We start from the raw sequence: 17,127 nt of genomic DNA, 5'->3' as shown, positions 1-17,127 counted from the left end.
GTGTCCTCCAAATCCTCTACCGACGTAAATAACATTTCCTCTGGATTAATCCAGCCTCCTCTCTACATGATCCTCTATGAATGAACATTTCATTTTGGTTTCTGCGTGGTGAAAACCTGACGTCTCTAACGTGAATGTTCTCTAAATGTTAATGAGGGACTCATATTTGAACATCTTTCACTTTAAAAAGGGGCGGAGACCACAGAGAACTCTAAGTTTCCTGAAGAAAACCTGCTACCGACCAGGTTTCGTTCACAGACTCAGTTACCATAGTGATTGATTCTGAGTTCAGCTTAACCTGCTTCTTGGAACGGGCTTGGTTTCGACCACTTTCCCGGGTTTGAGTTATCTCTCTTTCTGGAACCGAAAACTCAGAGTTTTACTGAATTTGGAGTTCACGAACTCAGAGTTCCAACAAAACCTGCTTCTTGAAACGGGCCCCAGGCGTATATAAAATCACAACAAAACACACAGCAATAAAAGAATACATAGGTTCATGCAATTAAAAAATAACCGCTCTGGTATAATAAAAAAAACACTCTCAGGTCGCTAAAAGACAGGTGATAGGAGGGTACTTAGCTCGGAGAGGGGTGTATCGTGACCACACCCCTCTGCAATCCCAGCGTCGCTTCCCCTTCTTCGACCGCTGCCTGGCTCCTGGCTCTACCCTCCGGTTCTGACGCCGACTTGCGAGGTGGGCCGTCCAGCGTACTCCCAACGATGATGTGGTGCCGCTTCTCCGAGTGGCTCCTCCGCCAACGGTCCACTGTTTCTTTTTTCTGTCGCGCTTCTCCACCGCCGTTCCGCTTCTCTTCTCCCGTCATGCTCCTCCAGTGTTAGGTTTCTTCACCGGCTCCTTGGTTACAGTTGTCCGTCTGGTTCCTTGTTCAGCGGGATTCAGAACCGGGGGACCTCGTCTTCCTCCTCCTTTTCTTTTTCTACCTGCATCTCTGCAGTCTTGTAAAAAGAGTCTCCCATTGGTCACGCCCCCTGGCTGCACCTGCGTCCAATTTGCAGCAGAGAGGTGGCCCATTAATAGGCCTCCAGACACAAAAAATAAAAGTTCACTGACCCCATTACATATTGAACCAAGAGTTTAGCTGAAAAATGTAATTCTGTTTTTTATTTTATACTTTAAGGCAGGGATTTTTTTTTATTGACAAAATAGTTCTGTACTCATGTGCAGAAACTCTGCTATGCTTAGTTGTTGAACTAATGAGTTTGATTGTGTCAACAGATCACTATCTAAAACAAAATTGGATCTATTTTAGTGGAAGCTTTTATTATATTTCTACAACCGAGAAATCCTGGCAAAGCAGCCGAGATGACTGTTTGGGAAGAGGTGCAGATTTGATCATCATTGACAGCAGAGAGGAAAATGTAAGTACACATACGTCCTGGGTAACTTCATGAGAGCAAACATTTTAGAATTATTTTTTTTAGTGTGAACAACTTATGCCTCAGGTACAGCCCTTCTTTAGTAGTAAATTTGTATAGAACATGTACTGTACTATTAACTGTACTGTACTGTATTATTAACTATTTTCTGTACAAAATTACTAATAAAAGTCTCGATCAACAAATACATAAACACATTTAAAATAAATAGGTAAATATTTCAGAAATACATTTCAGTTTCATGTATATAGCCCAATATCACAAAACAGTTGTTTCTTTGGGCTTCATACCTGTCATTGTACAAAAGTAGAAAGTCAGTCCATCCATCCATCTTCCTCCGCTTCATCCGGGACCGGACCGCGGGGGCAGCAGTCTAAGCAAAGATGCCCAGACTTCCCTCTCCTTGCCTTCGACTGCCACCCAAACCACAATGCACCGGCCCCTTTAGAGCTCCCCTGCAGGTGGTGGGCCCACGTCTCTTCCTCGGGTTGGACCCGACCGGGGCCCGTGGGAGGAGCCCCGGCCACCAGGTGCTCGCCTCTGAGCCCAAACCCCAGGCCTGGCTCCAGGATGGGGCCCCGGTGACGCCAATCTGGGCGACGTAGCGGTATCTCTGGTGCTGTCACTCATAAAGGGGATTTTGAACCGCTCTTTGTCTGGCTCGTCACTCAGGACCTGTCTGCCATGGGAGACCCTAACAGGGGCAAAAGCCCCCGACAGCATACTCAAGCACTCAAACCCCTCCACGACGTTAAGGTGGCGGTTCAAGGAGGGGTAGAGAGTCAGTCATAAACACTAACTGATTGCAAAACTAAGCTAAACAGACTAAACTAAAGTGGTTATTCCTGCCCTGAGACTCTCCATCTCGGTAAGTAAAAACTTAAAAGAGCAGACTCACCTCTCCAGTACCCTGGCATAGGCTTTCCCAAGACAGCTGAGGAGTGTGATTCACCGGTTGTTGGAACACACCCTCCGGTCCCCCTTCTTGAAAAGGGGAACCACCACCCCAGTTTGCCAGTCCCGTGGTTCCCGTCTCCCAGGCAATGCTGCAGAGACGTGTCGGCCAAGACACTCCCACAGCACAGAGGTACTCGGGGGAACCTCATCCACCCCCGGAGCCTTTCCACTGAGGAGCTCTTTGACTACCTCAGTGACCTCAGCTTGGGTGATGGACAGTTCCACCCTAGTGTCCTCAGCTTCTGCTTCCTCAAGGAACAAACAGAGCGGAAAATTCCCTTCCCTCTCCACATGGAGTCCAGGTAGTGGTAGCACCAGCTTCTCTGTTTAGCACAATCTACAGGCCACCTCAGGCAGGTACAGCTCCACATGAAACTCAAAACAAAACCAATGAATAAGCGCAAATGTATCTCAACCAAAGTTTCATATAAAATTAAGCGGAGCTGCACTTCACCTTTAAATGAATACTGTGTGACTGCAGTCATCACAGGCACGTTGGTTGGAAAACATGTAGGACACTGGCCCTCGAGGACTGACTTTGGACACTCCTGATTTAGACTATTTTTTTAAATAAACTTTTACTTAAGACAAAATTAGCACAAAGAGAAGTTTCCTCTAAAATTATGCTTCTTTTAAACTACTCATGACGATCATTCTCAAAAAGCAGCAAGAGTGGAGCACGGTTCATGCACGCCGTGTGGACCTCGCACTGAAGCTGTTACCATGACAACGTGTTGCATCACTTACAAGACAGTCCGCTTGTGTAAAAAAAAAAAAAAAAAAGAAAAAACAATTTAAGCTTAAAAGTATAACAGGACCAAAGTATTAATATTTTATTTAATATTTTTTTATTTCTCAGATGACCATGGTATAAGTGCAACAAAATGCTCCAGGTGTGCATAACACTAAAATAACTCTCCGACACAAGAAAAATTAATAAGATTTATAAAAGTAACGCACTAAAACTTGTGTAATTGTGATAACTTGACAGCCCTAATAAAACTCAGGGGAGGGAGGGAGGAAAAAAGAACAACATAAAGAACGGTTTCAAGCTGACTGGGAGTAAATTCCAATCATTCACCTTAATAGCCAATCAAGAGATTCGATTTGCTCGAGAATGTCACATCTCTACAATTTTAAAGACATCTGGTGAACCTGTGCATGTGGTTTGAGTTTAGTAGATGATTAGTTGGTGAAACTCAGTTTAAAAGATTCACGTCCTGAAACATTTGGGCAGATTTCTCCACAGTATTCTAATTTGATCAAAATCTTATTTTCATGGGATTCAATTAAATATGAGAAACCAATTTTACAGCGGAGCCTGAATCTTTATGGAATGAACGTCTAACTTTTTGAATGGAATTATGGAAATAAATATATTTTTCCATGCATTTCCAGTTTTTTTGGAAAGTATCTGTATGTGTGTAGAGTAGCTTTACACTAAAAGTTTTTTCATAAATACATTTTAAAGTCATAAGTAAACCAGCAAAATACAAAAAAATACATTTGGGAAAGGTTTTCTGAGTCGTGGGTTTTGTGATGTTAGGGCATTATGTCCTTTCTGTTGTATTCATGTGGAAATAATTCTAACACCAAGTTACTTGATCTCAGGGTCCATTAAAAAAACCAGCAGATTCACATTGTGTTGTCTAAGATCATCATTAACATCATTGATAAACACTCTTCAGTTTAAACATTTAAACTCTGTACTTCACCATCTGCTTCTTGACTGATGAATTATCTGTTTTGGCAAACAAGGAATTTGCAAGAAAGTTCCAGAAGAGGCTGTGGATTGGTCTGAGCGACAGACAAAGTGAAGGTCACTGGATTTGGCAAGATGGAACTTCATTAGATGAAAGGTTCGCATTTGTTATTGCATTAAAATTATCAAAATATAATACTAATGTGTTTTTAAAAACTAAACTATTAGTTGATTTTCCACAACATTTTTAAAATAAATACTTTGTGTGTTTCAGCTTTTGGCACCCAGGAGAACCCAACAGTTATTGGGGCAGAGATGAAGACTGTGCAGAAATAAAGTATATTAATGATGTGAACAGCTGGAATGACCTCGTGTGCACAAATGAAAACTTCTGGATATGTGAAAAGAAAACTGGTGTTTAAATAAAATTGCTGCTGTGTTGTAAACATAAGAGTAAAAACTGTTAAACACCTTTTACTAAAATGCTGCAATTTTACATTTGCTTTGAATGAAATATGCCAGAAGGAATTTACATAGGTTAGCAAATTTAAATCCAGAAATTGATAAGCTATTGTAAAATGTAAAAGTAACTAATTTTTGGTTCAGTTTTCCCCAAAAAACCCACTGATTTTATGGTTACTGCCAAACATGTACCTTTTTAGCCAAATAAAGCCTATTTAAAATCATTTGTTTCATGAATATTTAGAAAAATTTATTTTTAGATTTTATTTTATTTTTTTTAACATTTAGTGAGTTTTAAATCACACTAAAAAGAATAGAGCACTGGACCCCACATGACTGCCTGTAGTCAACTGAAACTGAAACTTTCAAGCCATCTGAGTATTCGTCTCACTTTCATTCGCACAACGTTTAGCTTTTTTTAAAAAAAGTAAAAAGGTTAAATATTACCGACCTGTATAATGTTCCCGGCGTGCTTTTTAAAGTTATCTCCGGTGAAGAAAATGTCCCAGATCTATGCTATCCAGACATATGCCAAATAAACTTTCCATCGTCCTACACGGAGGACTCTAAAAGTTAACAAAAGCCTGGAGGGTTTCAGATGGATTCAATCTGGGTTTGCAGCAACCAGTCAGCTGTGGAATCTTTAATCAAAAAAATGCTGCATCATCACTGGGAGGGTAAGTTTTATAATCCAGGCAGCATTAGTATGGCTAGCAGCAGGATCAAGTTCTTTTGTCTACATTAGCTTGACTAAAGCGTCTAGTTGTCATTTTTATTTCTCTCTTCTCTGTAGATGGAAGGTAGTTGAAAATAGATGGAATACAGTCCGGACTCAATGGATTATTGCTCTTTCTTTCCACATTTTGATTGCTACATTAGTGCTTGCTAACTTAAACACGACATTGTTATTTCCACAAATTCCATGCAATGTACTGTGGTTTTATACCAGCATCAATCTGTCTAATGATAACTGCAAATAATGGAAATAAGTAAGCTTCATATGTAATATGAAATGATCACTGCACAAGTGGAATCTGACCAGTGGAGGGTTCCATCTTTCACTCTTGTATTGCTTGATAATGGCTCCTTTAATAGTGCTGATGCACTTAGCTCAGCTCTCTGAATCTTTAGGAATGCAATAACATGATGTACAGTGTTCCCCCTCTTATTTACGTATCCTTATTCGCAGTTTCAAGCATTTGATGATTTTTTTTAAAGTCACATTATGTGGTTTGTTGCAAAAACGCAGACAACTCAAGATACTTGTATGAAATTTTTGTGTCTGAAGGAGGTGCTGCGCTGCTGAGGTGCATCACCGCACAGTAGAGGGGCAACACGGGAGGAAGGGGTGCCCCTGCATGGAGAGTAGAAGAGGCACGGGGATGGGCGCTCTGCGAGAGGAGTGCACCCTCCTCTCTCTATGCCCCCTTTGATAAGGGGAACATTGTTTTTGAATGATGAATTTAGAAAGTGCCTTGTAGGAGAAAAAACAAAACACTCATTAATTCAGCACAGATTCTTTCCGATTTTACTCAAATGGACATATATGACTTGCTTCTCTACTCCCCTGGCTCCTCCATATTGCTACTGTGGATGAGGAATTTCAAGCAGTAGCTGAGTCTGAAAGTGTCTTTTTACAGGAAGAGGGGCTGGATAGCAGCTAATGTGATCTGCATCATGCTGGTAAACAGAGCCAAAATGGTTTTTGGGTGGGCTCTAAAGCACAGAAGTTTATATGTAAAAGGTAAGCATTTTTAATTTATCAAAATTCGTGTTTGAGATGAACCTGGATCGTCAGAGACCAGTCGGCTGCAGGCCGGGAAAGACACTTGAGATGAAGGTGAGCGCTGAGCTCCAGTGAAACTAAACTAGAACAGGAAGTCTGGCTTTTCGTTAACTTTAATTTGCATTTTAATCAGAAGGTCCTGATCGCAGTGTGTAGAACATCTTGATTTCATTAGAACATCCTGTTCATTAGATATGGCACTTACGCCCTTATCTTATGTTCCTGATTAAAGTTTGCTTGTGTCACTGTATACAACATGATCATCCTTCCTGAGATTCTGCTGACCTTTCCATGCTTGCTAAGCGTGTATCTTTTTTCTACTTTGTTGAATAAACACTCTTGAAACTGCTCAACAAACATGTCTTTATTCCATCGGATCTAACAAGTTTCCACCACAAGAACAAAAGCAAATTGTTTCCATCCATTTTCTAATCCGTTTCATCCCTTTTGGGCTCATGGGGATGCCAGAGCCTAACCCGGCCACTTCTGGGTGAAGCAGGATACACCCTGGACAGGTGGCCAGTCTATCAATCACACACCCACATTCACACCTAGGGGAAATTTAGAGCAAGCAATTAAAACATGAACCATGTTTTTGGATAATGGGGGGAAGCCAAAGTCCCTGGAGAAAACCAACGCTTGCACAGGGAGAACATGCAAACTTCACACAGAAAGGTCCTCACTGGTGGTTCTGTTTCTGGTCTCTCAGTCAGGACTTGAGCCAGGGGCCTTCTTGCTGGAAGGAAAGAGCTCTAACCACTGCGGCACCGTGCAGCCAATTAATTGTTTCAAGTAAAACAACTCCTAATTAAGTCATCTGAGTGATGTATATTTTAGCTACCACAACCATTTGTATAAGAAACTGTTTTTATTTTTTACATCAGTGCAGTGCGCCAAGTCATTCTATGAGAAAAGAAAAAAAAAAAAATCTCAGCTACTCTGAAAGTACCATTCCTGAATGTGGGTGCAGATGTAACAACTTCAAATAAGAATTATTATTATTTTATTATTAGAATGCACATCTGAATTTGGGTCTGCTGTACATGCACTCAGTGCTCGTGTGCCTGAGTGTGGCGGCAGTTGGTGGAAATAAAAAAAGTCTCCAGTGTTAAGTCTTTCGTCTGCTGTAACATTTTAACGCAATTAATGTAATTCCAGCGGATTCTGAAGCGGAGTAAGTGAGACTTGCAATGATATGCAGCATTGTGCAGTTGTTAGTGTTTGCATAATCCACATTTATCAGCAGACACTGCTGTGGAGAAAAGCTGTGATGTACACAATACAACTAGACCTCACACTTGTGCATACAAACACACATACATACATACATAACGAATTTCATTCTGTCACCCATATGTGAAAACGTGTTCTCAGGTGAGCGTTTCTGTTCAACTGTGGTGAATGATGGAATGTAGAGAAGAGGGGGAGTGCCTGGTCACCCCCACACCAAGACAGCAGTGGTTGACAGAGCCCCCTAGACAGCTAAAAAAGATGCCAGACTGAAGAAATGTGCCACCCCAACCAGGCCCAGCAGGAGCGCCACAGGGGCAAAGGAGCATGGATAAAGCTGTAGCACAATCCTCAAATGGTGAATTGACTTAATTTGAGTAAAGACCTGCCCAATTTGTGCAGGAAATTACCCACAAAGAGACACTCTCTCGCTGCTCCTTAAACTTTGACCCTCCCCTGCCTGCTTTAACAGAGAGAGTCATTAAAGAGCCACATATTTCTACCAATGGCAGGATTTTTTGTTTTGTTCATATTTTTATATTGGAGTGTTGCTTTTATTTATTTTTATCACTAGTTACTTTGGTGTTTTATTGCTGCCTATATTATTATTAACATCATGTTTGTGGTGCTGTTATATTTCAATTTTGTTTTGCCTTTTTACATTTCGTATCAGTTACTGTTTTCTTATTATTATTGTATTATACCATTATTAAGACACTTGTTCTTTATTTTATGTATGTTCAATTGAGATATTTGTAATTAGTCAACAAACATTTTCAGTTGCTGTAGTCTCTTCCCCATGTTTTAAATACTAACAAAAATTGTGTATTTCTGACATTTTAATTAGAGCTGTCAAGCGATTAAATTTTTTAATCGTGATTAATCGCATTGTCCGTAGTTAACTGGCGATTAATCGCAAATAAATACGTGGTCTTTTTTTTTTAGGAAAAAAATGTGTGCTGAAGAATGGCAAAATTAATAGTTTTCATCAGAAATACTTTATTTTGTAACATTGTATTGAGATAAACTTTCTTAACAATAAAAGGCTGTAACATAAAATGCCTAACAAAAGCCCAAGTCCAAGTGAAGGGCATTTTAAATTCAAAACTTCAATCAACGTTCAGTAAAATAAAATAAAAAACATCAAAAATAACATTTCCATAACACTTTCATGTTCATTTTTTGTCAGGACCAAATCTTTTCCTCCTCTGCTGAATTGCAGTAATAAATGAAATAGAGATTTATCATTTCCGATGAACTTTGGTTTTTTAAAAGCGGGATACACTGTGGATAGTTTGACAGTCTGTTACTGCCGCCGCGTTCTCTGGCTGCAGCTTGATGCAGCGACGTGTCCAGCGGATCTCACGCTATGAATATGCCGGCAGGCAGACCGCTATGCTGGGGCTGGATCACGCTTAAACCTCCAGAACTTTATGATATTTTGCATATTTTCACGCGGCGAAAGAGGGACGGGCCACACACTCAAAGCTGAGATTTATCTTTTCATCTACAAATAACTGGCGTTGTTTAAACTACATTTAAAACGTACCCCGGTGCGCTTGCTCTTCGGAACATCGGGGGTCCGCAGCTCTCGGGACGTGGCGCCGGACGCAAGCCGGTACCACCAGACGTGGTACTGGACGGGAATCGGAGCCGGGTTAGGATGCATGATCTCTCCACGTCCTGGCGCCGGGCCGGTTCTTGCTCGTAGCTCGGTGGTTGGAGACCCGCCCGTGATCTAGTGAGAGCAGCCGGTGAGTTAGAGGGCGATGAGGGACGCCTGCGCGCGATGTGGAAAGGCACGTATGAAAAAATCCACGATTAATGTGTCAAAAAAATTGTCGGCGTCCAGCACATGTCAAATTAACGCGTAATTAATGCGACAAATCTGACAGCCCTAATTTTAATATAAACTGCATTTCAAGTAAAAAGTATCTATCACTATTTGCATTACTGCACAACTTACTGCGTCTAAAATTCAATTTTATTTTGTGGCTATTTTTTATCATACTTACATTTACATAGATTTAAAAATTAAAAAGTCTTAAAAATGTGTTCATGGTACATGAACTTTAGATAAGTTTAGGTGACCTCTGACCTCGTTTATTTTGGTAAAAATGATGCAGATTTGGTCATTAGTTCAAAATGTAAAAAGATTTGTCTAAAAATGTATACGTTGATTTTTATTTAAAATTACATAGTTGATAAATATGGTACAACATAGTGAAAATGGGACATTTTCCCATGAAATGTAGTGATATAAGTGATCATCTGAAAGTTTAACAATTACTGAGAATAATTAAGTGCTGAATATTACTATCTGTTTCCTAGCTTGTTGTCATTGTTGATAATTATGGTGCAAAATCAGCATCTTCACATAGAGGAGTATCATTATTTATTATTAATAATGTATAACTAACTATAACTAAGCACATTCGTTATTTTAAAATGGTAGCCCTACGCATGACTCAGTACCCATCAAGTATCAAATCAATCAAATCAATCAAATCAAACTCTCAGTCGCCCCTTAATTTTAAATACGTAAACCCCGTCTGCCACGGATCATTCTAGAAGAGGATTTTTTTGGAGTCGGCCATTTTGCAAACGCAAAACGCACCTGCTCATCGGATTAACTTGTAAAAGGTAAGTTTCATTTACTCAAATAAAATGATTTAAGGAAGTGTGACACATCGCATTTACATATATAATATATATATTTTTTTTTTCCACGGCAAAGAGCTTTACAATACACTCATATCAAAGTTGTCAAAGTTGAGGCGATGCGCACCGTTTTTTCCGCTGCCGGGCGCCGCCTTCGTCGGCGGGGAGGGAGAGTTGTCCACGGTAAAATGTACTTTATTGCTGCAGGCAGATTCAGTGGTAATCGCGGCGAGTTCAAGTGAAAAGCGAGGAAGAGTGGTGAGTAGTTAATGCCAGGTTAAGCGTAAAAATTACGCAAGCACAAATCAAAAGTTACACACAAATCAGGAATTATGCACGCATAAATCAGGGTGACACTTGTTACTCTCCATATTTATTATTATTCATGTTATTTCATGTATTAAAGTTCTGGTCTTTGATATCTAACTCTTTAAATGAAATTGTTACTTTAAAATTGTTTTTTCTATGGGTGGAATACAGCTACCTGGCTTTATGTGCTGTTGCAAAAAACAGCAAGCCTCTCAAATGGTGATTTGTACTTTTTGCATTGCTATAAACATATTTTTCAATTTAAAATAATTAAAAGGTTTAACCTTAAATTTGTTTGCTGTGTCATGTGTTTGATTGCTGTAATGCATGAGGTTCTAAAAGGAAAAAAAAAATCAATGTGGTTTTATATATTATTCTGCAATTGCTATATAATCTGATTTGTAATACACCATTGCATTATATTTATATAATATAAGTTGTTTACATTTGCTTTTAAATACATATTTAATTTCACACTAATAGTGTTACTAAAGTTTTTTATTGTTTATTAAACGTTTGAAAAAATATGGTAAATTACATAGTAAAATCTTGTTTGTCCAGGTAAAATACTTAGGGTGTAGTAAAAAAAGAAAGTATTCATTACAGTATAACATTATTTTTTTATGCGCCACATTCATGGTGGCATAACGAAAGTTACGTCTGTAACTACGGTTCTATGAATCCCGGATGACCGCCAGAGGCGGTGCTTCAAGCACTGAATGATCCTTCATGCGCATGCGTAGTTCGAGAATTAATGACAACAAAGTCACCTGTGACCTCCTGGTGACCCCACGTGAGGGTATAAAGTCACGTGGCACCAAGAGCTTAGTCCCAACACTTCTCGCGAGAACACACGGAGCCCGAGGGACCAGGAGCTCTGGCGGTCATCCGGGATTCATAGAACCGTAGTTACAGACGTAACTTTCGTTCTATTTCATCCCTCCTGACCGCCAGAGGCGGTGCTTAAACCACTGGATGGCCAATGGCAACAAAGTCGCGAGAACAGCCGAGACCCAGAAGATAGAAACACCAGCCGACTCACGACAGAGAACGTCACCGAGCGGAGGATGGAGGGAGCAGAAGCGTCCACGCGCAGCAGGAACGGCAGACAGGCAGGCAGCCATGGGCAGAGAACGCCACTGGGTCTCACAGCAAAAACACGTCCGGGCCAGGGAACAACGGCGGCGTGAGCCCACGGCAGAAAACGCCACCGGGCGAGAGCCGTGAACGGCGGAAGTCGGCAGCAGGTATGTCCGAGCACGTCGGTCCAATCCGAACAAAAACAAACCAAAGAAAAAGCCACAAAGGCAAGCGGCGGCAGGTGCACGAATAGTCCACATTAAATGTTTGTTTTTACTTTTATATTTTATTTTTACCTTGAAACTGTTCAATGCAGGTAAAATAATTATTTTTAACACAGACAAGTACAATAAATGACAAATTGGTGACGGGAGGCGGGGGGGTTGATCCATTTTGGGAGCTTTAAACAATCAACAATGACTTCCTGTTTTCTCAATCCAGATTGTCAGGTTTAAATTTAAGTTTGACATGCATTTCAGATTCCGCCACTAGACAGTGTAGTGGTTATGGCTGCGGGCTCACATTCAAAAGGTCATGGGTTTCGAATCCTGCAGTTTCCTGCTGGATTTCACTGGTGACATTAAAAAACACACAGCAGTGATCTGATATTGCTAAATCAACAACAGAGGACACCCCGGCAGACAGACCGTAGGTGATGACAAGGTCGAGGGTGTGTCCTCTGTTGTGAGTGGCCTATGTGACATGTTGTTTAAAATCCATGCTGCTAAGAAGATTTAAAAACTCACGAGCATAGACATCATCATTTTTATAAACATGTAAATTAAAATCACCAGTAATTAAAATCCTGTTGTACCTAATATGAAGAAATGATAAAAATTCAGAAAATTCTTCTATAAAACAGGAAGGAGGGTTTGGTGGTCTACACACTGTGACAGCTAAAACAGGTGGGGCACCAAAAAGGAAAGCATGACGCTCAAACGAAGAATATTTGTTGAATACAATATTTTCAGATATTGTTTCGTGAGCTATCGATGCTGTGCCACCACCTTTCTTACCTTCCCTGATAGAAAATAAAAAGTTAAAATTAGGTGGAGAAGCCTCAGTGAGAATAGCTGGAGCATCAGTGCCAAGCCAGGTTTCAGTTAAGAACAAACAAGTTAAATCATGGTCTAAAATCATTAATGATAAAAGACTTGTTTAAAAGTGATCTGACATTAAAAAGAGCCATTTTCATTGTTGTGGGTAAAATCTGATGTGACATGGGTTTAATAGTTGGAATTGGACGGAGATATCTGACATCCGAGGCACGTGGTTGTATATGGAGATTATTGAAATATCTATGCGTAATGTGAACTGGTATGTGATGCTGAGTGGCAGAGAATGATGCGTCAGGGGTGTGGGTTTCCTGGTTCGACCGTCAGCTGGGAATGTTTTTTAAAGAGCGGAGTGTGAGATCAATGTTGATGCTGAGAAGACGGGAACTGTTATTGTTAGGATGTAAACCGTCTGCTTTGAAGAGGTGTGGTCTATTGTAGAATGTTGTGAAATTATCAATGTATGGGATGTTAATGGAATGACAATATGATTTTAACCAGATGTGAAGCTGACAGATGCGTGAGAACATTATGTCTCCATAACGGAGTGAAGGAAGTGGTCCAGATATTATACAGTTTATGCTTAACTGTTGAATGTTATGGATGAGGTTGATGAAGTCCATTTTCAGAGTTTCAGACTGGTGAAGCTTGAGGTTGTTGGTGCCCGTATGGATGATGAATTTCTCCGCAGAGGGGTGCTTTACAGAGAGGTGGTGGATTGAGTTATTAATGTTGACAACCGCTCCAGAGAATGATAGTGTGTGGCACCTGCTGACCCGGACATGCCGAACAACGGAGTCTCCCACGATGAGGACGGGCTGCAGAGGTCCGGGTCTCCCAGCGGGTGTCCCCCCAACGTCAGCTTGGTGAGAACAAGCAGCAGCCTCCGCTCCAGCGGGCTCAGGTGGAGAGATGGAAGCTCCGGCGTGGTGTTTTGTAGCAGGCGGCAATCCAATGTGAAAGTCCATCTTTAATGTAGCGGGTTGATCCCCTGATGCTGTGGAGCCGGAGAGCGCAGTGCGCGAGCCCCGGGACAGCTCACCCGAGCGTCGGGCCACCGCCTTGCGCAGCAGCCGGCGGTGTTTCCTTCTCGTGGCGGGCACCGGCTGAGCAGCGAAGGGCCCGGGAAACAGGTCAAGTGCCGCGGATCCCGGAGGAAGAGCGACCTGTTCAAGCTCCGGCAAAACGGGTCCTGAAGCAGCTGCAGACGCTGTTGGACCTGAGGAAGATGGAATCCGGCTTTGACCGGCAGCAGAGCCCGGTAACACAGTGGGAGCTCCGCCAGACCTCGATCCCAGTGATCCTGCTCGGGTCGCTGACGCCATGATGATGCCTTCAGCCAGCGGGGCATAGCGGTTGGCGAGCGCGAGGTGCCCACAGCTTCTGTACAATGTTTTGAAGTTGACGATTGCCTAAATTGCAGTTCTCACATAGCTGAGTGCCATAAGCACAGTCTGGTGGAGTGTCAGCATCGGCCATCTTGTCCCCTCAGTTTCACAAAGGTTGTTGACCCCTGGTGTAGAGAATTCTACTTTTAGCTCCTGTGAAATTTACCACAAAAAGCCACAGTAACTCACAGAAACAACAGGACCAACATAAAAGAGGCAAATTCAGCCACAAAAACTGTTTGACCAGCAACTGAAACTGAAAACAAAGCAGTTTCATAGAGGAAAGGTTTGTATCACATCCTGTGTAGGCGTGAGAAAGAACACTTCTGCTGTATTAACCCCAGACTGGAAAGACACTGAAACACATTTTAACCTTTACAACTTGTGGCTTTGCTGTTATTTGAGTTCTTAATCCCTAAAGAATAAGGGGGAATACTTTATTTAATATCTCTGCAGTCTGTTTAAATACAAAAATATGATCGTATTTGTCATTAGCAGTGTTTTATTGTGAAAAATTGGTTATATTTTGGTTATATCTTGTGTGTATTGGTGTAGCTTCCTTCCAGGATTAACATGGATCGCTCACCAAAAAATAGACCAGACACTGAAACGATCGCAAAACTGCCTGTGGCTGCGTATGAACGTGCGCTTTGCGTCTGGTGTGAACTATACCTCAAAGGTCAACAAGGGCGCCGAATGAAAGTGACCTTGCAGCACTTTCGCGTGTGGTGTAGAACCGGCGTGATTGTTTGTCTGATTCTGTAGAAAGGTATCTTTTTTTACAGGTGATCAGTTTGAACAGGTGTATTCAATTCAGGTTCAAGTTGATTAGGAGAGTCTAGCTCAGGGGTGCTTAGATCGCAAAGGACATGTGGGTAGATCGAGCCATCAAAAAACAAATAAAAAAAACAGGCAGGCAGCGGATAATAATCCCCACTGTGAAGTATGCCACTTGATCGACATGCAGAATGGCCAATCAAACATCCTTTGAGACATACGTCACTGCACATTTGTGTTTAACCGTACATAGCACACCTTTCTGTCATTGGAAAGCCACTACCTCTCTCTGGGTCCCAGTTGGAGGACCACTGCGGACTGCAGGAATGTTTTTTTGAGGCCTGTGTGTGTGTTCTCGATTGGAATCGAGAACGAGACGCCTTGTGTGAGCCAGCTGTCTTGCCATGGTGTCTGCTGCAGGTCCCCAGTTGCCGCCTGGGAGATCTGAGCCTACTGAGACAGCAGTGGCCTCTAGGAGAACGCTCTTCTCTATCGCTGCCCATGGGCCAATAGCCACCGTTTCCCCACTCCATTCTTTTAAACAGATCCTTCATTGTTGGAAACACTGGAACAGCTGTCAACTGGTTCAAATTCGATCTTTCAGAAAGGAATTTTATTGTTAATATGAATGATTCCTCATCTGGGAAGCACAGACTAATGTGTGGGGTGCTTTAAGGCTAAATTCTAGGTCCAACACTTTTCAACCTGGACATGCTTCCACTTAGTGACATCATCAGGAGACATGACATAAGTTTCCATAGTTATGCAGATGATATTCAACTATGTGTAGTAGTCTCTCTTGATGACCTTTTTAACTGCATTTTGGACATACAGAGATTGCATTTTACTTTATTTTAGTCTTCAGTCAGGGAGAATATTGGTTTTGGCTGAACTGGCTGCTCAACTGATTACAGAGGCAGGTATCTGATAATTGACAGTTTTATAAAGTTTTTAATAAAGAGACGGTTTTTGTTTGGATTTGGGAATACTGTAAACATTTGCAGAGTCAATACATAGAGTTTTGGAGCTTAAAATTATTTTTCTTTCTTTCTTTATAAAAAAATACTATTTGAGTATTGATTTTAAAAAAATTTGTTGGAAATAAAGAATTTTCGTTTTTAATCCGGTGTTTGATGAAATGAAACTGTTCAGACGTGACCTGACTAAGGATAAAAAAGAGGAAGCTAAGAAATGATAGAAACTTTAATTTCGACCACAGTTCAGTGTTTTTAACCACAGAAGTGGAAGGAAAAAGGGAGATATAAAAGGTGAACCACAGAAAACACTGTTGGTCTTGCTGGAACCAAGACATGGAAAAAGAACAAGAATATGAAATGTCTCTGTTTGGTAAAGGCAAATATGTTGTTTCATGTGAGAATTCTCAACATCCCTATCAAGACATTAAACAGACTGGAGCTGCACAAGGTAAGACAAGGAAGTAATTAACTACTTTATTAAAGAAATGGTTATAGCAACAGCTATATTCTGCAAATGATTACTGATCTGTAGATATTTTAGAAATCTGAATATGTTAAAATTACATTTAATCTAATTTTGTTTTTTCACTTTTGGTAAATTCTTGTCAAGCGCAGGAACATTTAAATTGACCAAATTGGACAAACACGGTTTCATCTGCTCATGTTTAACTGAAACATTAGACGGGTGTCAACACTTTCATAAAACTGAAACATGAATGTTTTAAAGCTCAGTTATTATGAAGACATTATTATTTCTCCATGCAGGAGTGAACGTGTACAGGCTGATCGCCATCACCGTTGGACTCGTGTGTGTTATTCAGGCAGCTCTAAACATTTCTCTAGGCTTTGCTCTCTGTGAGTAACTTTCTACATTCTGATTCACCTAAAAGTTAAAATATTCCAGTATTCTTCAGTCCAGATCTACAAGATCCAGCCTCCTTCATTTATGTCATTTGCAGCAGATATGAGAAATACTAACAGGATGGTAGATCTCAGGGAGCAGGGTTGAAGACCACGGGAATCTAATCATATAGGAAAGAATTCTGAGTTAGTGCAGTATGTAAGAAAAAGTTACAATTTTGGTTGAAATTCCTGATGCTGTGATATATTATGGGCTGAGAAACAAAACCTACGTAGCAACAACAAGCAAAAATATAAAATAAAAAAAAAGAACAACAAAAAAGCAACTTTCCAATGTACCAAGAGATTAAGGTGAGCAAAAACCCCTTCACTCTGTCTATTGAACGTTATTTAAGGTTTAGGTTTTTTTATTCTGGAAATAAATGTATGCCTGTCTCTATTCATTTTTTTTTAAACAAGTTGCGTTTTAAAAGTCTAAAAGTTT

At 40.8% G+C, this 17,127-nt stretch overlaps 1 protein-coding gene across 1 annotated transcript in view; it reads left to right on the top strand.

Moving 5' to 3' along the window:
* The first annotated feature begins 16,069 nt into the window (after positions 1-16,069).
* The window catches only part of LOC118599645 (C-type lectin domain family 4 member M-like), an 18,236-nt gene continuing 17,178 nt past the window's right edge, over positions 16,070-17,127 (top strand). The window contains exons 1-2 of the mRNA XM_036215265.1: positions 16,070-16,230; positions 16,548-16,637. Coding sequence (XP_036071158.1) covers positions 16,116-16,230; positions 16,548-16,637 — 205 coding nt within the window. The 5' untranslated portion in view covers positions 16,070-16,115. The remainder of the gene's footprint in view (positions 16,231-16,547; positions 16,638-17,127) is intronic.

The sequence above is a fragment of the Oryzias melastigma genome, linkage group LG14 (genome assembly GCF_002922805.2).
Source record: "Oryzias melastigma strain HK-1 linkage group LG14, ASM292280v2, whole genome shotgun sequence".
Lineage (NCBI taxonomy): Eukaryota > Metazoa > Chordata > Actinopteri > Beloniformes > Adrianichthyidae > Oryzias > Oryzias melastigma.
Note: the sequence above shows the minus strand (reverse complement) of the source record. Positions and strands in the feature narration are given on the sequence as shown.